The sequence below is a fragment of the Phaethon aethereus genome (assembly GCF_964289735.1).
Source record: "Phaethon aethereus genome assembly, chromosome: 3".
In the NCBI taxonomy this organism is placed as follows: Eukaryota; Metazoa; Chordata; class Aves; order Phaethontiformes; family Phaethontidae; genus Phaethon; species Phaethon aethereus.
The window spans coordinates 125,937,871-125,961,599 of NC_138576.1; the positions used below are offsets into that span (position 1 = coordinate 125,937,871).

Here is a 23,729-nt window from a genome sequence, read left to right on the forward strand (position 1 = left end):
GCCTATCTAAAAGGTCAGCGTCCAGCTCTTTCTATGGTTAATGGCGGTAAAGAGTCACCCTCGGAAGGAGACGAACGGTTGCCCTCCTTCCTGTCCCAGACACCCGAGTCTGGGTGAGGTGACTCTTCCTCTGGAGGAGTCCGTCTCTCTCCCCGTTGACCGCAGGGAACACTAAAACGGCTAGATTTTAGATAGCTAAAGTCAGGTAAGGTGAATCCCACCCTAAAAGGAATATGTATGGACAATCATTTGAAGAAGGAAAACTGGTTACTTGCCGTACAGTAACTGCGGTTCTTCAAGATGCTTTGTCCACACAGATTCTGTGGTCCTCTTCCCGTGCTAACTCCGAGTCCTGTCACAGGGGGTTCTTATCGGTGAAGGAATCGAGCGGTGGTTGAAGCCGCCATACCCCTTATGCCCTCAGGTACAGTGGTCGCAAGGACACACTGGGTGCAGGCACAGCCCCAGTGGACACTGCTATTCAGAAAGAATCCAATCTCCTGCACATGGGGCCTATGTGCACCTAGATGGGAATCTGTGTGGGCAACACATTTCGAAGAAGCACGGTTACTGTAGGGTAAGTAACCCTTCTTTTTTAAAGCTTTCCAAACGATGCTTTGTGTATTTGTGCAGCAGCAAAATTTCTGTATAACCAACGTTGGTTCTTAAAAATGCGTAGAAGCAGAAATTATCTGCAGTGGTTTTTTCCATCATGTATCCGGAGGTACCGGATGTGACGCTAAATAACATAAATATTTGAACTTTAAAAGTCATCGCGTTACATGACACGGTATTTTACACTTCAGAATGAATTCATATGCATTAGGAACCAGAAGATTTTTAAGCCTCTAAAACCACATCCACAATAACGTTTCCCTGTGGTTGTGCATGCTTATTTTTGCGTTTGTTTGTTTTGTATAGGATTGCGTTAGTTTGCCTGAATTTTTGAGACTTCCTTTTGGCTATCTGGTCTACAGACGCTGATGCCATTTTAAGTGTGTATGTCCAAAATATATTAAAATATCAGTGCACGAAACCCTTGGCACGTACTTATCATTTGGTTTGAGACGTTCCTGAAAATACTGCTTTGAAAGCTTGTAAAGCTCAGGCTTGAAAAAAATTCTGACTTCTGCAGATAGTAACTGAGAAATCACGGTTTAAAAAGCAGCAGTGTATATAAGTTTAGGTATCTGTACGTGATTTAAAATTGCTGCCTTCTTTCCTTGTCATCTTCAAGATGACACGCAGCTTTGCATCTTCTCAGTCTGTTGATTCAGAATCCTACCATAAAAATTCTTACTGGTGGGGGAATTGCATTTGCCATCCCTGCACCGATCTCACGGTGGTGCTTGCCAGGGGCTCGGTGAGGAGACACGGCTGGCCTGGGTTAGACCTGGAGATTCCCCTCACGTTTCCCTGTAGCATTTGATGAAACATTTTAGGGCAAGAAGTGCAGTAACATGAAGCTAGACGCTTAGGAAATCTGGTTGGTGTCCCGTTGCTTCTGTAGTTTAAATGAAGCTCTCTTAAATCTTCAGGGCAAAGATGATGTTTACGATCGTATGCTGCTAGACTACTTCTTTTCTTATCATCAGTTCATCCATCTACTATGTCGAGTTGCAATCAACTGTGAAAAGTTTACTGAAACTTTAGTTAAAATGAGTAAGTATGAAGGTTAAACAGCCTGAGGGTGTTGTTTTCTGTGATAACTGCCAGTGCTTCTCCAAGGAGGTTTATATTAAAAATTTTTAAGAAAAAGCAGAGCTTGTGAAACTTGCTGCATTAATTGTTCCAGACATTATTTTTATCCACAAAACTATGACGTGTGTAACGTAATGCAATCTTACCTACATGACTGTCACGCTTCAGGGCCTGCCAGAAAGGAGCTGAGGCAACCAGTGAGAATTCAGCCTCCTTGCACATTGGGAGTTTAATACAGGACTCACTGAAGCTTTTTTCGGTTGCGTTTTTGGGGTTTTTTTGGTTTGGCTGCATAAAATGGCTTTGGATCAGCTCCCGAGTCCTCTGCACCTCTGGCAATGCCATGAATCGGCATCTGCCCAGGAGCGCGCATGACCACCTAGACAGCCACAGGTAGCACTGGCTCTGTTACCAACCCGGGTTTGTTTTACTCTGTGGTTTCTGGAAGCATCACAACACTGAATTAAGTTTGTAACCATTTGGTAGTAGTTTGGTAGTTTGTACCCGATACTTGTTTCAGCTCTGCCAGTAGATACCGCCAACATTTGGGTTTCTTCCTGTCACAACGTGACCGTTTTTTGGTGTGCGAATAAGGCGTCGGTGGCTTTATCTGTCCGACTATTCCAGCCGTTCAGCTGGTTCTCTGCAGGAGCGCGTCCCGCCTTGAATCGCCCCGTGAAGTCCATGTGCTAGTCCAAAGGCACGTCGTGGGGGCGGTTGGTTTGGTTTTTTGTCTTCCTCTGCAGACCCCAGGCTAAGCGGAGATACCCAGCGTGCCAGGTGCAGATGCACATGCACAAACATCAGTGTCACACCAACAGTTACTACATGGACACACAGCCTGGGAGCCGTCTCGCTTCAGTTGTCTAAAAATTAAGCCATATAGCCAGATTTTCCTCTGTAGTCAGTGGAGAGACGTAGATTCCTTCCAAGAGAAATTTATTTTCTGATTCTGAAATACCTTATGCAGAATGAACCACCCTCTGAAAGTACTGCTTGTTTTCTCGTTTCCTCTGCCTGTAGAGGCTGGCTAGCAGGCTGTGGTTAAAGACCATGTCTAGACAAATAAAACTGGATAAGCTGAATTTTGTATAAAGACTGATGATAGCAGAATGTTCTTTTGATCCCCTGAATCACACATTTGCTCGTCGTTTGTCTTGCTCTCCTGGTTGTAACTCTAGTATTGTTACCATAGGTTGTGTTAGTTATAAAGCGCACTGGCAGTGGGTATCAGTGTATCCCTTAAGTCTTTCATGGTCTAGGTAACAATGGTGCTTGGGTTAATAATGAAGATCACCCTTTAAAAACCATATGCTCTTCTTAAAAAAGACACTGAAAGCCTTTAAGGGCTGTAGCTGCCCAGTTGAAAGTGTAAGGGAGTAATGAAATAATCTCCTTACAAACCCAGACCCAAAGCCAGCTCTTTAGGTTTTTGTACATTGCACAGAAACCCTGAAGGGATACATGTATTCATTAAACGTACTATAAAAACTTCACAGGCAATCGGTCTTTCTATTAAAAATGCTTCGAATGCGGTCTCCTGAAGTGATACGGCACCTTGGTACTGCTTTTATCAGGACGTGAGTATCTCCAACGAAATTCTCACGGTACCTTCTTTTCTCTTAAAATTTCAGGTGTCCTAGTGGCATATGAAGGTTTACCACTTCATCTTGCATTATTCCCCAAACTTTGGACTGAGCTTTGTCAGACTCAGGTAAGTGTCAGTGGGTTTGAGAACTCATGGGTTGGAAATACAGGTAAAAGACAATGAATGTGAAACGGTGATGAACCTGTAAAGTAGTGGGTATTGTTTCATCATTCAAAATACTAGTGTCTGGAATAGAAAATACCTCTGCTTCTGTTGCCCGTCATCTGACAAAACCTGGTAAATCAGGTATAAAAGTCTAGCAAACTGTATTTGATCCCAGTGTGCCCAAGGTCCCGCAAAAACTTAATGCGGCAACTTCACGCAGGACGTAGTATCAGCAGCATGGCAGTCTGTGCCGTGTCCAAAAATAACTCCATCCTGCCTCTCTGAACTTCCAGCTGTTTATGTAGAGTAAATGCTGGTATGATGAAACAAAAATTGGGAGATCTCCGAAGTCTGAGTTTTGTTGTGTGCCCACAGCAAGGAGGGGCCTTTGCGCCTCTGCCCGAGAAGCGTGTTGTTGGCTCACGTGTTAGGAGACGCTGGCCCTTCACATATGTACTGATCGTGATAAACTGGCATTCCTGTGGAATAAACTTCCTAAAAGGAAAACGTGAAATAACGACTGACAATAATTAATTTGTACAATTTACTGGTAGCCGATAGACACGAAATATTTTTATCAGTAAGAGCGGTGCAGTGTGAGTTAAGAACATCAGTGGGCCTGGTCAGATGTCTGCAAGCCAAGACAACTGTTGCAGACCGCACTGCTGCAGTACCACACTTCCAGTGGTGACTTTGCGGTGCTCTCTCTCTCTCTTCACCAGTCCGCAATGTCAAAGAACTGTGTAAAGCTCCTCTGTGAAGATCCAGTTTTTGCGGAATATATAAAATGTATTCTGATGGACGAAAGGACCTTTCTTAACAACAACATTGTATACACCTTTTTGACCCATTTTCTTCTAAAGGTAGGTGCTCTTTTAGTGGTAATTTTTATTTCAAGAAATGCAGTCATGTATGTGATTTCAGTCTAGGATACTGTTTTCACAGTTCCATTTTTTTGTGGTTTAAAAAAAAAAATACATTCTTCTCACAGGTCCAAGGGCAGGTGTTTTCTGAAGCAAACTGTGCCAACTTAATCAATACTCTAATTACAAACCTAATCAATCAATATCAAAGCCTAGAATCTGACTTCAGCAACCAGAGAGTTGAAATTTCCAAAGCAAGCTCTACTTTGAATGGGGTGAGTCTTTTCTAAGCCATTCAAGTATGGGCATCATTTAGGAGGTAGATAATTTTCTACAGCAGCTCATCAGTGCCACGTGGCAGGCTGTAATTAAAGAGGTGGGCACCGTGAGCTCTACTGGGTGCCTAAGCCAGGCTCCTGGGGAGAGCATGGGAGGCCACCTGAACCGTCTGGCTGTAACGTTAACCCCTGCCAATGTACAGGGCAGGAATCGGAGCTCTCCAGAACTCTCCCTTCCTCACGTATGCGCTCCCTAGGCATGCACAGCGTATGTCCTTGGGGCGCCCAAGCTGATGGTGGGGACCACAAGACTGGGGGCAGCGGGCAGCTGACGCTGTGTGTGGAGGGAAAGTAATGCGAAGCGCAGTAGAGTTAAATCGTAGAAAAGTTGTAACCCAGCAAAAGATTGTGTCTTACAGCGAGCAGCATGGTACTGTCATCTGCTCAGGACAGGTCTATGTTAAGGTCAGCAAACTAGTAGCAAGTGGTAGCTTTCAGTAGCGTTAAGTATATTTAGAATTTGATCTTTTGGATGTTCAGAATGTGTTAAAGCCTCTGCTTTATTGCACAGGTCTGTCTGTGTGTAGGGTCAATCAAGTACGAGTTTGAAATGAGGCTAGTTAAATGCGTTTACTTCTGTGTTTTTAGGACCTCCGAGCACTTGCGTTGCTGCTTTCAGTGCACACTCCCAAGCAGCTCAATTCAGCCCTGATTCCAACGTTACAAGAGCTTTTAAGCAAATGTAGAGCTTGTCAACAACAGAGGAACTCATTACAAGAGCAAGAAGCCAAAGAAAGAAAAACTAAAGGTTTGCCTTCTATGAGTGTCGCTCTAACAATTCTGAGGTTTTACACACTTTTACAAAAGGAACATACCGCATTGTTTCCTTGCCGCTGAAGGTGGGCTGTTTCTTGTCTCCAAGCCCCAGCGCTACACAAGAAATGCTATTTTATCATGGAGCTAAAGTTCTTGGCAATCGCATTAATTGTGTGCCAGGAAATAAGCATTTCCTGAAGTACTGTGCTTAATATGGAAAAGGATAAAAATGTGAAAGGAAAGGCCTATTAATTGGGTGTGTGGCACAAGAACAATGCGTTTTCCCTTTTTCTTTACAGATGATGAAGGAGCTACTCCTGTAAAGAGAAGACGGGTCAGCAGCGACGAGGAGCACACTGTAGATAGCTGTATCAGTGACACAAAAACTGAACCCCGGGAGGCGTTGACCCCAACAAGCACTTCGGATAATGAGACACGGGACTCTTCGATTATTGACCCAGGCACTGAGCAAGATCCTCCTTCCCCCGAGAACAGTTCTGTCAAAGAGTACAGAATGGAAGTTCCATCTTCATTTTCAGAAGACATAATGTTAGCGACGCGGTCACAGCACACGGAAGAACAGTCAGGAAATGGTAAATTTGAAGAATGCAAAGAATTTAAAGACCTGCAGACTTCCAAGGATTCCATTGGAGCCGAGGAGGACTCGGAGTTTCCTTCCACATCGATTTCAGCAGTTTTATCTGACCTTGCGGATTTGAGGAGCTGTGATGGTCAAGCCTTACCATCCCAGGACCCCGATACTAGTTTATCAATCAGTTGTGGCCATTCCAGAGGACTTTTTAGTCATATGCAGCAGCATGACATTTTAGACATCCTGTGTAGGACCATTGAGTCTACCATTCATGTGGTCACAAGGATATCTGGAAAAGGAAACCAAGCTGCTTCTTGACATTAGATGGAGCATGTCTGCTTTTAAGTCTTTTTTTTTTCCTCCCCCCCCCCCAATGCTGTTTGTATAAGTTTTGCTTATTTCTGTTTTGTGCTTCAGTTTGTCCAGTGCTCTCTGCTTGAATGGCAAGATAGATTTATACGCTTCATTCTTGGTCAGGCAGAACTCCAGTTTTGTTTCTTGGGGTTTTTTTTGGTTTTGTTTTTGGTTTTTTTGGGGGGTTTTTTGTTTGTTGGTTTTTTTTGTTGTTGTTGTTTTGGGGGTGGTTTTTTTTGTTTTGGTTTTTTTTTGTTTTTTTTTTTTTTGCATCTACCATACACTTTCTTAAAGGGCAATCAGATAATGGGTATGTTTTATGTAATTAAGAGTTCACTGTAGTGGCTTTCATTTAATATGGCTGTCTGGGAGAACAGGGCCTCCTTGCTCTGTATGATGTAATTTAAACTTATGGCATTTTTACTGTGTATAATATGGTGTCCTCTGTGCCAGTTTTGTACCTTATAATAGAGGCAGATTGCCTCAGATCGCTGTGGTTCTTATTATCAAAATTAAGTTTACTTGTATACTAAACAACCACAAGAAATTTGATTCTGTAAAGAATCCTCTTTAGCTGTGGCCTGGCAGTATATATATGGTGCTTTATTTAACAGAATACCTGTGGAGGAAATAAAGCACACTTGATGTAAAATTAATTGTTTTATTTTTATTGACATGATCAGTTGCTATTCTGTGCACTTCATTAAACTGATTGTGATGACTTTTCATTTGTTTATAATATGTTGCTTCCGTCTTTGGATTTCTCATCAAAGACAACTTGAAAAAGGAAACAGCTGTAGGAAGAAACGATGGTCACATATAGATAACCGATGGAAACCTTGGTCTTCATCGTGTTTACTGTGCCTGAACGTTCAGTCACACAGTCGAGAGGGACGGGTGTTGTCGACTCTTCCCTCTGCTACGTTAGAATGTGACATGGTGTCAGAAGCCAGTGGAACTTCACATTTCATTGTTTCCCCCGTTTTAACCTGTGGCAGTCGTCTTTTCCTCCTGCTCCATTTGCAGACTTCCTTTTTCCCCTTCTACTCTGGGGCCCACTCCAGCTGGCCGTGCTCCCTCGCTCTCCTGAAGCCTACCTCCACCCCCCACAATGCTGGAATGACTCTATTGCCTTTCCCTGTCACATTTCCTCCTGTTACTTCTGAGCAATACCCATTTCCTATGTGATCTTTCACACTGGCAATGATACTGGTTTTAGTACCCAATTAAACTCCCATTTTCAGCTTTATTTTCTAGTCGCTAAGCTCATTTTTCTGTTGTCTCGAGAACACGTCTATCCTGGCCTTTTTTCTTCCAAATTCCTTCACTCTGCCTACCATTTAATGTAGTTTAGCATCACTTGCTTCTCCATGATTCTTTTGTGACTCCTCTTACTCTCTTTGAAGCTGTTCTCATTTTTTTTCTTAACCTTCTGTAATGAATTACTTCTTCTAAAGTTTACACTTCGTATTCCCCTTTATTGGCGCTTTTATTCCTGCATTTACACTGTATTGATGCTGGTAAGTGCTTAAGTTGGCCTCATTATCCAGACATGAAGTAAGTATGTTTTCACTCTCTTTAGGAATAATTTTATTACTCTTTCTGATCAACTTCTCCACAGATTGTAACTTCAGAGAAATCATCAAACTTCTACATAAGGAGTATCAGAATTCATCTATCGAGTCTTCTACCAAGCCTGCTCACCTGTGGTTGGGTTAAGAGGTTTTTAGGAAGATGCTCCCCTATCTAAAATCTTCAGGAGATGAAGCAGCTGTTACACCCCTTTGGTGAGTACTTGCAGTTAATTCACTACAACTCTTAAAAACGTGCATCTGATTTTGGTATGTCCCCCGACTTCCCCTTTTAGCTACTGCGCTTTGTTGGCTTTAGCTTCTCATAGAGGATGAGAACACACCGTAATTCTGTTAACTCAAGAGTGGGATTCTGTCTTGCGATGTTTCTTTCCTCATTTTTTTGAAACCCCTTTTTTAAGTGTATTCCAAATATATTTACTATTTAATAATTATTTATTTATATATCAGAGTGTATATTTATATGTATTTGCTATTGATAAATATTGGACATATTTATACCCAAGTATTTAGTAATTATTTCCTAAACGATATACAGGCATGAAATACAGAGTTCTTCCTCTTCTGTCTTCCCCGAGGAGCATTACCCTCCTGGGTTCAGGCAGTCACTGACTACTGAGTAGGTCTCTTAAGTTATTTTTAGGATGTTTTTCCCCTACAGACCTTTATAGGTGATTTGCAAATGCTACTACCGGTAATTTTGTATTTTATTGTCAATTATTTTCTCACAAATATATAACTGGCCATTTTGAATCCCACTAGAGGCCCACTTATTTGATAACCAGCTTCCATTAACACGGAAGTTGCAGTTTCAGATGACCTTTCAGTGATGCAGTGTGTTGGGTCTTGGTGGCTCTCTAAACGGAGCAAGACACCCATCGTACATATAAGCTCTGTTAGGCCAGCAGTTCCCTCTGCAATCTAAACTTTGGCAAGATATTAAAAACCACGTTGATTATCCTTAATTAATGACTGAATTTAGTACTAGGTTTTTTTACTACTTTGCTCAGTTGTGTCAAGACTACCAGGCGTATCATTCTTCTTCCTGCTCTTCCCTTACGTTACTTGCCGATTTGCCCCTGCCATTTTCACTGGGAATTTTTTGCCAGTATTCAGTTTTTTGAACAAAACTAAGTGGTACCTGCACAAACTTGTCTCCTTTTCCACATCCTTGTTTCCACCGGTTTCTTCATCTTCCTCCATGTCCATCATTTTACATGTTCTGTACGTCAGGATTTGTTCCACAGTATTCCCCTCCTTCTACTTCAAATGCGTTTTCTAGTTTGTATTTCTTTGCTTTCAAGAATGCCTTTTTTATCCCCGTCTTTGAAAACCTCATCTTTAACTGGCTTCCCCAGGCGTTTAAAGCTTTTATTCTCTTCCATGGCTCGTCCCACCTCCCATTTAACCCCTTCAGATTAAGCTTTTAAAATACCTCCTCCTCCTCCCATCCTCACTGTGCATAGTCCCCACCAGCCAGGCTCTCCCTCCTGGACTCAAACTGTTAGGACCATCCTCTCTACTGACTTCTGGCTATAGCCTTACAAGTCTTGTCTTGGACATCTCATTATTTTTCCTCTTGGCTTTCTCAGAGACCAGGCTGCTGTACAGAATCTTACTACATTATGGAAGTGTTACATCACAAACAAAACTGTCTTCTGCTTGGTGTCTTCTGCTTGGTGTCTTCTTTCACATGCTCGCTAGCCTCCTTAAAACACACAAATTCCAATAAATTTGAGCATTGTTTCCTACAAACTCTCTACATGTGTCTCCACTCCTGCTGTTTTCTCTTTTGTTATACTGGGAAAATTTTAGGATAGGGAACTCTTTCACAGAGACTTACTTAGAAAACAAACTACATTTATGATAACATCATTTTCATTATGTACGATACTATCCTATCATTATCATCACATTGTTTAGTAATGGTATGCGATTCCTAATTCTGCTCCATCCAGCTCCAGGGCTGAGGATAATAAGTAGTTCAACATTCTTCATTTTTATTAAGCTCCTGGAGAGTCTGTGAGGAATATGAGAAATTATAGCACTAAAGAATAAACGGCTTTGCCAGAATAAATCATGTCCAAGATGATGATTGCCCCCTTTGTGTTATGGCTGGCCGATAGTGCTACAAATTCTCCTGAAGACTACCTCATTTTTCTCAATTTTGAAATAACTGTGTACAGCACTTGAACTTTCAGGTCAGCAAGACAACAGTAATGTCAGCTAAGCCCCAGAACAGACAGTGAGGATGGGAAGACTGCAGGACCGCTGGTGAAGCAAGAAGAAAAAATGTCCGTTTTTTGCCTGTAAGGGCAGTCAATCAGGGGCCGTTTGCGGCTGTGAGAGCCAACTACCCATTTCTTACGCTAGGCTGGCCTATCAGGAGGATGAAAAGGTAGGTACTTCACCTTTTTAACTCAAGAAAGCTTGTATGTATCATCACACTTACAGATGTGCAGGCACGAGGGAACAAGGATGCCACTGAAGAGAGCAAAGGCACATCATCTTCAGTGCACCACCCTTTACTTAAACAGGAAACGAGGGCTGGCTGGGGCTCTTCCTCCTTGCACCTCCCAGCAGCAGCTGCAGTTTCCTGGGGGTTTTGGCTGTCCACGCCTGGAAGCGAGTGATGCAACACTGGAAACACAAGTAAGTCACTTCTTTTTTTGACGTTAATGATTGGCAATTGGTCCAGTTGAATACGCCTGCTAGTGGAAGGAGACAAAAAAAATTCAGACTGGCAAGACACACAAGTAGTGGGCACATGGGCCCCTGTGATGGAAGTGGTTTTTTAGTCTGGAAGGAAAGCTGCTGAGGAGTACGTCCCAGAGAATTACTAGGGCTGTGGGGTACACTATCTGAAGAAACTTGTAATGAGGTCTAAGAGCCACTCTCTAAATACTAAATTGTCAGGGTGTCATCTACACACAAAACTGCTTAGCCTGATCTCTGTCTTAAAACTAGATTTTCTATTTCCATTTAAAGATTGCTCCTTTGTCAACCAATACCCCAAATCATTTTTGTATTCAGAATGTTAGGCTCTTTGTCCTTGAATATTTGTCCAAAAAAGGACAAAAAAACTAACTAAATTTTGAGCATTCAGAAAAAGAAAGATGCTAAAACAGGGCATTTCTCAAGAGGCTTTCTCCATCCTCTGTCTAGACACCTAAAACACAAGCAGTGCAACCCACAGTAACCAGTCTGTGCGTCCATCCCGTCACTGTGAGGGGTTTGTGTTACTACAGCAAACCTCACCTAAGTTGAAAGGGGATAACTGACTGCAAAGCCTTCAAGGAAAACCTCGCCTGTAGAAAAGAGCAGCACATCTTTATCTTCTGGATGATGGAAGTTTATGTGTGGTAGGGTTGCCCTGTGTTGGTGTCCTGTAAAAATAAAATGTGTAGGATTTAAGTTCCATACAGACTCGTTATGTTTGGCAGCATCGGATAGTGGAGAAAATAAACTGCATGTAAAATCATTTATTTTATTGAGCCAACCATGTTTTCCAAAGGCAGCTTGCCCTTTTTTGGTCAATTTGTTTCAGATTGCATACTTAATTCATACACTTTTTATGAAGCAGTTGAGAATTAAGTTATCCTTGCTAACCTCCATGTGGTTCAACTAACAGTACTTTCAATATCGCAACTACGCTCCTCTCGCATTTGTCTAACAAACAGTTGCTCGCTGCAGAAGTACAGAGGGCCATAAATGAGTTACGCGGAAGGCTTACAGAATTGCAAAAGGAAAGCGTTATTACTGTTGGTTTCTTCCAAAATAAATTTCACACTGAGGTCAAGTGAGGCCAGTGCATGCAGACTTAACAGTGGTAACCGTCGTACCAACCTGAATGACGTGACATTGTTAATTATCTTCCCCTAAAACTGCCTACAGAGTTAGAAACAAATTCAGTCTGCAGTTAAAGCAATATTAAGTAGTATTTTAAAAGGCTGTAAACTATATCCCCCACATTTCTTGAAAGATCTAACGTATCAGCAGTTTCCTAATCTGTTTCAGTTCACCTCTTATGGGAACCCCATCTCCTAGAGGGATTTGATTTTGCCACTCGATACACCGAATATTAAAGACCTGCAAATGCTTTCTATTGATTCTTGTAGCTTACCTACCTCTGATGGTAGTGCTTTACTGCAGCTGAATCATTATTACTCTCTGAACTTGCAGGTGAGCAGAGCAGAGCTCAGTGTCTGCAAGTAAAGCTGTTTATGTAAGTAGACTTACTTGCCACCTCGGTCACTAAAAATGCATAAATAATGCTTAGATTTATGTACAGTATCATAGAAGCGGGTCTTTATTCTTCCCACAAATAAATTACTTTTTTTAAAAAACAAATGTTAACAAAGTATAAAAAGTAATGCCCTAACAAAACTACAGTGCTGTTATCATTCCATATTGTCTTTGGATTGCTGCAGTAAAATATGTATTTCTTCAAAATACTGCTTCTTCCAACATTGTCTTGTACTGTCTTCATTAGAGACAGGAACTCCTTTGCACTCTAACTGCAGTTCCGTTTGAGCAGCCATATCCTTGAAATTCAAGGCAACCGTTGCATAATGTTCTGAAGGAAGAAAATATGACATGTCAGTACAGTGGTTTTTAAAGGATTACCTTTGTTGTTGCTAATTTCCTATCTGCTTTTGCCTGTGTCTGAGTGAAGCCTCTCTTCACAGATGACAACTGCTACAGCCATCAGGCTATTCTCCAAAGAGCACAGACTAAGTGAGCAAGGCTGGCAACTGTCCCGCTTGTTCCTTTTCACCCTGCAAGTGTAGCCTCTATTAAGAGGTCCTCAGAAAGACTCACCATCAGGCCAGTTTCTACACCTCCACTTCAGGACAATTCTTTGGCTTGGGACCTGTAAGAAGATAAGAAGGTTCTCCCCATTACCGTTTGAGATAATTCGCATTACGGTTACTCAGTGCTAATTGTCCCCTGGAAAATAAGGAGAGGAACGTTATCTTATGTAATAGTAGATACATGCATGTGAACAATTGTTGGGGGGGGGGGGTGTTGTTTTTTGTTTTTTTTTTTAAATAAACTTTTCATCAAGCTCTCAGCTTGTTATGTTCCTCTGTTTTGTCTTCTCTATGGGAAAAGGTCAGGCTGATGAGTTAGTGAATACAAAACAACGAAATTTGTAAGCATGACAGAATATGCCCATGATTTTCTGTTAAGCAGTCGAGCCTGCTTTAGTGCTCAAGTCAGGCAGTATTGCCCAACGGTGCCTTACAGCATGCCACCAGCTCTTGTGAGAAGGGGAGGTACTGCTCCAGCATAAGCATTAAGTCAGCCCAAGTTTGGTCTAAACCAGGCTTGTTTTCACTAAGCCATTAGGTTTATATTTTGACTTGTTTCACCTAAATAGTTCCGTATCTAATTGCAAAGGTTGACGAATATATCTGACTTCCCTTGGCTTCAATAATGGGATGTTACCACTGAAGCCAATCGCGGGCATTCTGCAGCATTTACGTTTCCAGACTGAGCCCTTTACTGGAGTTAATGACAAATTTTATTAGCTTGCACTGAAAGCCCAAATTGCCGAGGCTCTGCTTTTTTACAAGTTGTCCAGTCATCAGTGATACTTACTGCCCATCATCTGGACAGACATGAAGAGACCAAGTCTCGGCTTAGCAACTGTGAAAATGATTCTTCAGCGGTTTCAAAAATGGAGCTGAGCTCTAATTATCACTTCTTCCCTTGTATTTGCAAAAGCATTCAGCTGGGGAGAGTGTAACATTTGCCCTGAATAGAACAGAGACCATTTCTGCTGTTACACAAAGTGGTGATACAGATTTGGGAAATAAACCTTTAAGCCTGCTTTCTCACTCCTCCTAGTAAAAAAGGACGGTGCTGAGAGTTTTCTCCTCCAGCGCAGGTTGTTAGGTGTCGGCAGTGCCTGCTCCTTTGATGGGCAAGAGAAATCACACAACATAATAGCAGATTTTTGGCTTTGTGGCAGAGGAACTGAATGCGCATTAGAGAAGCTGATGCTACTTTTTAGCTCACAGAAGCAGCTGATACCCCTACCTTCCCCCCCATTTTTGTAGTGCAAAGTAGGAGCTTTTTACCAATTCTGCATATTCACCACTGACACAGCCATCAAACATCTGAAGTTTGCCTCCCTTCTCAGCTTCAATCACGGCAGGACATTTAGAAAACTTCTGTACCAACTAGCAAAAGAAGAATACATGAGTCAGTTAACGACAAATCTATCCTGATACATAATGCACCACATCATTATAAAGACAAGGGAGGTTTGCTGAAGAAATGAACTGTGATATACCTAAACATCTTTAAGCACTAACTGGGCTTTTCATACAGCACTCCACTGAGCCCTGTGGCAGTTGCAGGGGCCAAAAGGAGAATGTAAATGCTGAAAAGCCAGTGATGGCAAATGCAAAGAGCAGTAAAGACTCCAGCCGTATGCGAGGGGCTTAGGCAAAGCACATACATGTCTGGCTGATACTAGATTTGGCAATGAGCAGCAGCTCTAGGACAGTGCAAGGAAGAGAATCGCCGAGAGCCATTACTTCTCCCATTGGGATTCTAGTTTAAAGGTCCCCAATACCAGCCCAGGCTCTTTTGAAGGACACAAGCCCCAAATTAGTAATTTTCTATTTTGTACCCTATAAGCAACAATATCATCACATCCACTAGTTAATTTCTTTAAGCTGTGGGTAACAACAGTGACATTACTGAGCACTTCAGGCTCCTGAACAAGTACTTTAGTTGCCCAAAAAAAGCTAAGCTTTTTCTTACCAAAAAAAGGAATGTGATACTGAGTTGCATACAAACTACACAGAGATGCAACTTTACTTTGTTTAGTTGGCTTTTCTCCCTATGAAGGTAGCAACGGGCAAAAAAAAAAAAAGGTCTAAGCCATCCCAATAAGCTCTCATTAAAAGGTAAAAGTGGAACGAACGATGCTACTGCCACCTTCTAGCGCTTTCTGATTGCTATCGCAAGAACTTGTCAATGAGGTCAGCCTTTGTTCCTTGGCTGGAGACCAAACTGACACGCTGCCTCAACCCTTTCACATTTTCAGCTGCCTAAAAGATGAAGCTCTTCAGCAAAACTTGAGGAGCAAATTACGACAATTACAAATACTTAGTGAAGTTACAAGAAAAGGGTAGCTCATTAATCCTTTGCTTTCTGGACGATCACATCTCTCCCTTTAACGTACTTAAGGAGTACTGCATGTACTTGACAGTATGAATACGACACATTTACTACTTACACAACTACTCAGATGTAACAGCATCCTCATTAAGTTATACTGCTTTCTGAGACTATCACTTACTTCCTTAGTTGTGAAGATGCTATAAAGTTCATCTGCTGGAGAGTTGAATATTTCTCTCATAAGTATCTTCACTGTTGGAATCTTTACACCAACTATATCCAAAGGCTGTGGTGAAATAGAATCCTGTAAAGCAAACAATGGTCACGTAAATGACCGCAAGAGCAAACATTTAAAGTTCTGGAATGGCAGGACTGTTGTTACCTCTGCATTCTTAAAAACATACTGTGGTGTGAATATATCTTAATTATACAGCATACTTCCGTATTTCTCTAACAGTATTATTAATCAGGATTGACTAAATTAAGTGAAAAAATCATGAGTGCGTGATTTTCTCCAAAGACATGTGAAGCTAACTTTAGTCTGGGGGAAGTGACCCATGCAGGTGAATTCCAGCTTCACCTTGCCCAAGCTACAGCTGCTATAGAACAAGGCACTAAGGAGTACATACATGCTGCCATCCTCTTCTGCGCCTGGCAGAGCCATGCCCAGGATCTGCGAGGGGTCATTCCTCTCCTACAGTCCCTGATCACAGCCATGAGGAGGCAGTTCCACCCCAAAGGCCTTCACTTTCGCAGGTTAACACAGGGATATGCCATTGTTACCATAGCAAAACCTATAGGGACTACATTTATGGTAATACTAAATTCATACCACACTTAAAAGCCAACATACTTGCATGGTGCTCCCACTTAGTTTTCGCTCAGCAGCCAGCTCCTGACCAACAGCAGCTTTTGTTGGCAGAATCATTCCTGAAGTAAACTCTGTAACAGAGAGAAGCACTTTTCAGTATGAAATTGAGCTGTACAACCACCATGACATTGCTGGGTAAAACTGTGAAGAATGGGAGCACAGAACGGGACATACAACTCTAATCCAGTTTCCCCACCTTACCCGTATGTTTTTATTAGCAAGAAAGCCTAACAGCAATTTCCATTAAAAACACCAGCTTTTTCAAAGTTACCTGTGCCCATGAAAGAATGCACCATCTCCATGAACTTCTACACAGTACGGCAGAGAAACGACAAGCTGGGGTCCAGGCGTTGTTTTGCCAGCCAGCCATCCAGTCTGCAGGTCTTACAGTGACCTCTGTGGTCAGTGTGTGTAACGCAATACAGCCTGGGCCGCTACAGAAACTTCTGGGCGCTGCCACGTTTGACAGCAATAAAGGTTTCAACTGGTAGGACTAACTTCTTTCATCTCAGCCGGTAACAATTAAAAAATATAACCAATGCAAACCCAAGGACTTGTGAATATACTGCCACTCTGGGCAAGAAAGAAGACTGCATAAAAACATACCTAACACACTGGTTTAAATTACCTGTTTTAAGTGCTTTCAGGTAATCTCTCAGGGCCTCTCTGACTTTTGTGGTTCCCTCAGTTCTCATAAGGTCCTTCAGAACATCGCCTTCCCCTTTCTTTTTGCTAACATTTATCTAGAAACAGAAAAATTACAAAATCTAAGAGGCATCTAAACATTGAGCCTTTTGGGTTCTGGCAACAAAGGAAAGTATTTTGGCTTTGTTTACTATATTCAGAGGACAGCTGCAATTTCAAGTTCATTATCTTCTCAAGTTTATCCTACCTTTGCCAAAAATAAGCCCTCTTGGGTTTTGACTTAAATAAATGTAGTATCTCATCTCCACAGTATCATGGTCAAGTTCATCAAGTATAAACAGAGTTGCCAACTACACAGCAGAGGTTGAGGAATCTGTGGAAGCCACACTATCAACTGTGATACAGTCAACAAGGAGATTCCTTCAGTTCTTAAGTTTTTTGGAGGGGTAGGTGGTTGGTTTTTTTAAGACTACAACAAGCAGAGTTCTTCTCAAATTTGTAGTTAGTATATCGTCACAAACAGTAATTAGCAAGAAAACTGTGCACATTCCTAGTAGGTAAATTTCAGAACACAGGTAGGTCATGATTCCAAGTATAAAAAATAAACACATGAAACAAACTACCCAAGTGTAATCATCCCACTTAATCACAGGATAAATCAAAACATGATGCCTATATGTTGATTAATGCTTTATTTAAGAATTCTGAACCTATATAGCCATATCAGTATTTCACACCTACCTCTGTATCATCTACCTCATTTTCTTCTGACAGGTTAGGAATTTCAACAGATCCCTTATGTTTCTCACCAGACTCTTTCACTGTACCTGTATTAACATAACGAATTCTTAAATGCATTATTAAAAACTATTTCCCCCATAGCAAGAGTTTTATCTTGGAAATTAGTTGTACAAAAGCGTTACTTGAAGCAAGTTCCCTAGAATCTAATTTAAACGACCTAAATAGCAACCCAAAGTCTCAAACGTGTCACAGCGCTTTCATGGTGAACTATTCTCAGAACTGTACTTTCCTGTTCAGATGCATTAAGATACGTACACGCGCACAGGTACACCTTCTCACTCGGTGCAGTTTGCACTACCATCCCGCCACCGCTCTCGCCTTCAGCTGTCAGCAGTGCTAATGCTCTCCGCTTACAACAACTCACCTCTGCCAACACAGAACGTGAATCTACGTGGGGGCAGAGAAAAATAACGCTCCTCCTCTCCTAACCTCGTCCGCCCTTTATTTAGAAGCTCCCTAGAATGCTAACTATTCCTTCCCATGTATCTGAAAAGCTCCCAACATACAGGCATGTCACCAAAACACGTACGTATGTGTAATGGACAGGTATACAACTGAATTTTTTTATAAGTATGAAACTTCACTTGCACATTTTTTAGAACAACTTCCTACTCTTAGTAGCTTTACCACGAACTGCCAGTAATCACCATACACGTCAGAAGGACTTTGCAAGAACAGAAATTACGCTCTGCTTCTGCATCTTTCTGGGCAAAGGCCTGCCATCACCTACCGACACAGCTCTATGAACACGCTGGGGGAACATCAACCCTCTACCGAACTTCTTGGCCTCAGACCTTACTGTGAAAAAATGGAATCTAAGGCCTGACGGTTCTTTTTTCTTTCCACTGAAGACTCTTCCCCCTTGCCTTGCAAAAGCATCGTCATTGAAATGTATTCACTACTTAGATCATGTTAAAACCTCTTTAGCAGACAATAGCAGAAACATACAGTTCTGCCCCAAATCCAGTTATCTGCACACTGTTGTATCAGCTTAGTTGTCAAAACATATGCAACCCAACAACAGGCTTTATCAGTCCATCATCAAAACTCTCAAATTCAAATACAAACAGCCCAGTATTAAGCCTGACTGCAAAAGGGGGATTATCATGAAGGTAAGACGTAGTATTTCTTTGCATTGTCTCACCTTCAAAGCAGCTAGCTAGATCCAGCTACTACTTAACATCACTCTCCTTTCATTATTTTTAATTACTACCCTGAAACGACCACTACGCTATAGAGGGGCATACCATGCACGGATATAACCTAAGCTACTACAAGTCAAGATCACAGTGAAGTACACCAACAAATGATCAGACGTTTCTTAGCAAGACAAAGAGCGAATGACGGTTAGTAACACCAAGTGGAGTACGGTGCAAAAACCCCTTCTTAGTCGGGAGCTAAGTCAGTGAAGCACAGCGCAATACGCAAAGCCTGTTAATCCAGAAGCAGACAACCATGTCCACACAGGGAAAGGCTGAACTAGAAGATCACTCTTGGGCTTCTCCAAGTCTCCAGGGGAACCTGTTAGCTCAAGTACAAAGCCATGTGAACTAGTTAATTATACCGTTAAAACACTTCTGGGCCCAACACAAATCACATGCAGCCATCTCAATTTTTTCTTTACTGCCTTCTTCCAGCTCCAGAATTAGCACAGGCAAAACCACACAACACTGTCTTCGCAGATAGTGAAGCAAGTCTTTTTTTCAGCTACTCTCCTCAAAAACAAAGTGCAAGCATGCAGGAAGAAGTTTTTAGGAGCAAAACACAAACCTGACTTCTATCCATTCTGCTAATTTTAATACCAATTTTCACAACTCTTAAAATAAAGATTCCCAAATAGCACAAGCCAAAAGGACAAATTTGAATTCATAAAAACAGTAAAGAGACTGTCCGTCCCCCCTTCAAAAAAATTGTTAGTCCAAGGGATTAATGCAGATAGTATCTGTGCTGGAACAGCAAGTCTAATCAGTTAAGAAGGTGGTTGGTCAACATTAAGTGGGCAGAAAGTTGGTACAACTTTGCAGTTTTCGTATGACTGTAATATAAGCAAAACTATTACCTTTTTATCAAACAAACCATCAAATTATTTGTTTGAATCCCAGGGGACTCCAATAACAGACCTCAGCAAAAACAATTCTTTTGTTTCATGCCAATCCACTATTTTAGAAAATTAATAGGGAAAGCACGTCTCAGAAAGACCTACGTATAAACCCACTGTTGAAATGCCCACATTTTAAGAGAAGATACACATTTTCATAAAACTTCCATCACAAGGTAGAATAATCCATTAAAATCCTCATTACATCTTCAAACAAATGAGAGAACAGCCATTTTGCTCAATTTTAGTGCCATTAGGTACCCTTAGTTCCTCACTCTCTTGTTGCTCTGTAATCTAAATTGCTAGAAGCAATGTTTTTTCCAACATCGTCTTTTCAAACCGGCTGCAAATTTCAGGATTTGTACCATCTTGTTCTTATGTATACAGATTTTAATTGTAGCTTGAATTGCTAGTTATCCTAGAAGACTTGTAGAAGGAAGTAATCACAGCAGTTAGTATTTTTAGCAGTTCAGTCCGAACTCTCATTTCTAACTTGGAGCTCTCAGAAAACACACACTATGATGGCTATCAAATTAAGAAAAAAATCATCAGCCCCAGCTCTTTCAGAATTTCACTGTGCAGTAGAAAACTCCTTTAAGCATTCAAAGACATTATCCGCTTAGTGTAACACTGAACTGAGCAAAGTACCTAATGCAAAATAGAGTTGTCTTTAGTTAAGCCTACATGAAGGCCTAATAGAGGAAAAAGAATTTTGAAAGGATTTGTATAGAAATAGAAACAAATTACTCTATCTGCCTACTTTTACGCCTTATACACTGAAATAAAAAAAAAACCAACCAACAAAAACAAACTAACCAGTATTTAAAACCTAGATTATTTTAGCTTATCTTGGGGAAAAAAAAACCCAACCCCAAAATATCAAAAAGCTGATACCAATTATTTAAGCTGCACCTATATAAACCGCACGACACAGCATGTTTGCCTTCCTTTCTGTTAACAATTAGATCACAATTTTAAGTATGTTCTTAGTTTATAACACACTTTTGACATTTAAAACATAGTTAACTGTCAATGCAAACAAAAATAAATAAATAACAGCACTTCAAGTCCCCTGTTATTGTGGGAGCAGGTCTCAATGCCAAATCTGTTCAAATTCTGAGCACTGGTCTCAGCATCAAAAAAAACCGTTAAAGTCCTGGTCAGTCAAACCATGAAAGACAGTCACGAAGGACTGCGTTGGAGAGAGCACCATGAAAAGAAGCACAAAACACAGCCAGCCCATGGGAGCAGCCACAGCATTACCCGAAACACTGGTCCAGAGACTACAGTCCTGTTTTGGGCCACAGGGATGAAGAGGGGAAAATTAAATATGGTCCTTGGTATTCCCCCCTCCCACAGTAACGACTGAGGCTTGAGAAATAAGTACAGTATTTTGGGGAGGAACAACCTGTCATTTGGGTTTACAATACCCACGTGCAATTTTCCATGCAGGCGCTTTTTATCAGCTCTTCCTGCTTCTTACTTCAATGCAAGAGATGGGCCACAATTTGCCATCAAGTTTTAGGCATCTAATAAATGGGAAGAATTCCTTGATGTTGCTAAAACATACGCTATATGGTCAGTCTGCAAATAAAGAGCTTGCCATGGGACAAGCACAGCGAAGGATGAACCTCCAGGAGTTGCAGCTGCAAGCAGATGCAGCACAACAAAAGTGGATGTGCACACCTTCCATTACCTCAAATAATCAAGAATTACTTCTAGTTTCCTTATTCCCACTAAACAGTTTTTTCCTCATATAATTCATTATCCTCAATAGAAAGTACACTAAATTTCTGGAAACACCTGCATTTTTACACTCTTAAGACTCTCCTGTTCCCCGCTATAAACACGCATTAAGCACAGAGCTGTAATTTAGTGCACGCCAGGAAACAATTCAAGCACACCGGTGTAAGCAATACATGTTTCACCACAATAGAAGTATTTACTTCTTCCAAAGCGAAATTAATAATACTGTGCTAATAAGCTGTTATAACAGTGCTAAGAAACGTGTGTAGTACAAAAAAAGAGGGTAAAGGGGAGGGGGAAAAGACAACCTAGAGTTTCAAGATTATTTAAAAATAAGTATTTATTACAATTCAGGCATACGTATCTCCTGCAGTCTCCCTACGATTTTGATTCACTGCAGTTCACTAAAATACTCCTGCTTTTCCAACCCAAATGAGAACAGTTTATTTTCCAAAGCCATCACTCCTGACCCCGCAGAGCAAACTAGCAGAGCCAGCTTTACAAGGACCACGATAAACTCGAAGGCAACCCCTATCAATGCACGTCTTCCCAAAAAAGCTAGGGCACGGGTGGGAACATGCAGGACTGCACTCCTTTCACCTGGGAACGGCTAAGCGAGCCCGGCGGCAGGCTCCTCACTGCCAGCGGTGGCCTGAACTAGAGGAAGCCCCCGACAAACGCCTCCGACGAGCACGGGCAAGGCAGCGCCTCACCGACCTCCCCCGCAGCCCGCCGCAGGCCCCGCCGGTCCCCTCGGAGCCGCAGCCGCCCCCCGCCCCGTACCTTTCCAGCTGAGGCGCAGGTTCCACTCGTAGAAGAAGATGAGTTTCCCTTTGCGGCTGTTGCAGGACGCTTCGCCTTCCACCTGCTTCAGGTCGCTGATCTCGCAGCGCCCGGCCTCGCCCTCAACCACCAGCCCCACCAGCACCTCCTTCAGCTTGCTTTTCGACCAGCTGGTCGCGTCCCGCTCCGTCCTGGGCAGGGAAGCGGGGCCGTTAACCGCCGGCCGACCCCCGCCCCCACACACCCCCACAGGCACCCCCCTCCTCCTCCCGCCGCCTCAGCGCGAGGCGGGAGGTGCGCGCGCGCCCCGCCAACGGCCGCGCCGCGCGCCGCCCCTCACCAGTGCCAGTTGTTGACGTTGGTGGCGTCCGCGCGCTCCTCCACGATCCAGCGCGGGTCTCCCTGTCCCCACTTGGCCATGGCGCTGCCCCCCGCCCGGCCCGGCCGCGCCGCTACCACGGCCGCCGCAGCGCCCGCCTCCGCCGGCAGCCCAACCGCTTCCGCCCGCCGGCGACCCAGCCAGAAGGTGCCAGAAGCTTCCCCGCCCCCGTTCCTCGCTCCGCGCCGGAGGAGGAGGAAGGCGAGGCCGCGCCGCCCTTCCTCCCCAGCCCACGCCCTCCCCGCTGCCGGGACCCCCGCTCCTCCTGCGGGGTACAAACCGCCGCCTGCTCCGCTGCAGCCTGGGGGGAGGAAAGGCACCGGGCCGCCAGAGAAAGGGTAGTCGCTCCCTTCCAGAAATTAAGCGCGACGGTGGGGTTCGTGCAAGAGAAAAGAAAATCGATGTTCGTTAAAATAAGGACAAGGCAGCGCAGTTGGAATCGGTTTTATTGTCTTGCCATTGCACTCTTGCCATCAGAAATCACATACACTATAAGACGGCACTGCAGGAAAGTAACCTTGCGCTGCAACCCTTCTGCAGCCCCCCTAGGCTAATCCTTGCTTGTTTTCTTGCCCATCTCTTACAGCACAAAGAACAGGAATAGCAGGAATTAAAATCAGGATGTTCTTACTGGCCATTTAATTCTGTAGTGTTCCAGTGAGCGGCAGTGTAGTTCTAAAAGTTTTCTTCATCAAGCACTCTTACTGATGAAAAAATAGATCGTTGCCATCAGGCTCATCATCTTCAGGCTTTGCGTTCAAAATAATGGCCACTTCTGAAAATTTTACTCCTTTCAGCTCTTTCTCAGGTGCGTGTGTTGTATGATCAGGTGTTAAGGGAAGAGCTGACTCTTGATTCCTACCTGCCAGAAAGCAATCCTGCAAGAAAATGTTAACACAGATGAGGCAGAAAGCTACAAGTAGTAGAGTGTGGACAAATTCTAAGCAGTAGAAGCTATGTAACTTTATATATAGATTATATATGTATGTAATCTGTCTCTGAAAGCTTGCAAAGGAAGCATTGTTTTTAAGGCTGCAAGTTCTAGGAGCAGCATGTAAGAACCCTTTACTGTACACATTCCGTAAAAGATGGAAGAGAGTCACCATTCTTCTCCGGATCTCTTTCTAAGCAGGGACAAACAGCTCCTCCTCAAAAACTTTCATTACTTCACATAAGGTTTTCGGGGTTTTTTTTAGTTCCACCAGAAGCGTTCTTTTTTTGATAATTCTTTCAGTTACATGCTGAATAATGATAAAATATCTTTCACTCCACTCTTTGCAACCAAAAAGCTAATTACCTGGTTTGCTGTGAATTCTGCAG

The 23,729-nt window shown here is 42.6% G+C and overlaps 2 protein-coding genes across 3 annotated transcripts in view; one reads left to right on the top strand and one right to left on the bottom strand.

The window, feature by feature from the left end:
* The window catches only part of USP34 (ubiquitin specific peptidase 34), a gene marked incomplete at its 5' end in the record, with an annotated part of 136,592 nt that extends 129,444 nt beyond the window's left edge, over positions 1 to 7,148 (top strand). For both annotated transcript variants that reach the window (XM_081998400.1, XM_081998401.1), the window contains 6 exons: positions 1,539 to 1,662; positions 3,336 to 3,415; positions 4,177 to 4,317; positions 4,446 to 4,592; positions 5,244 to 5,403; positions 5,711 to 7,148. In XM_081998400.1, the coding sequence (XP_081854526.1) occupies positions 1,539 to 1,662; positions 3,336 to 3,415; positions 4,177 to 4,317; positions 4,446 to 4,592; positions 5,244 to 5,403; positions 5,711 to 6,321 (1,263 nt within the window). In that variant the 3' untranslated portion in view covers positions 6,322 to 7,148. The remainder of the gene's footprint in view (positions 1 to 1,538; positions 1,663 to 3,335; positions 3,416 to 4,176; positions 4,318 to 4,445; positions 4,593 to 5,243; positions 5,404 to 5,710) is intronic.
* Positions 7,149 to 12,349: 5,201 nt separating this feature from the next.
* Positions 12,350 to 22,450, bottom strand: LOC309404115 (activator of 90 kDa heat shock protein ATPase homolog 2-like; the record flags this gene model as incomplete). The annotated part of the gene is made up of 9 exons (XM_081998496.1): positions 12,350 to 12,525; positions 12,771 to 12,822; positions 14,036 to 14,137; positions 15,268 to 15,390; positions 15,940 to 16,028; positions 16,586 to 16,700; positions 17,344 to 17,429; positions 22,031 to 22,221; positions 22,371 to 22,450. The coding sequence occupies 9 exons, from the start codon at positions 22,448 to 22,450 to the stop codon at positions 12,350 to 12,352; spliced, it is 1,014 nt and encodes a 337-aa protein (XP_081854622.1).
* Positions 22,451 to 23,729: the final 1,279 nt, after the last annotated feature.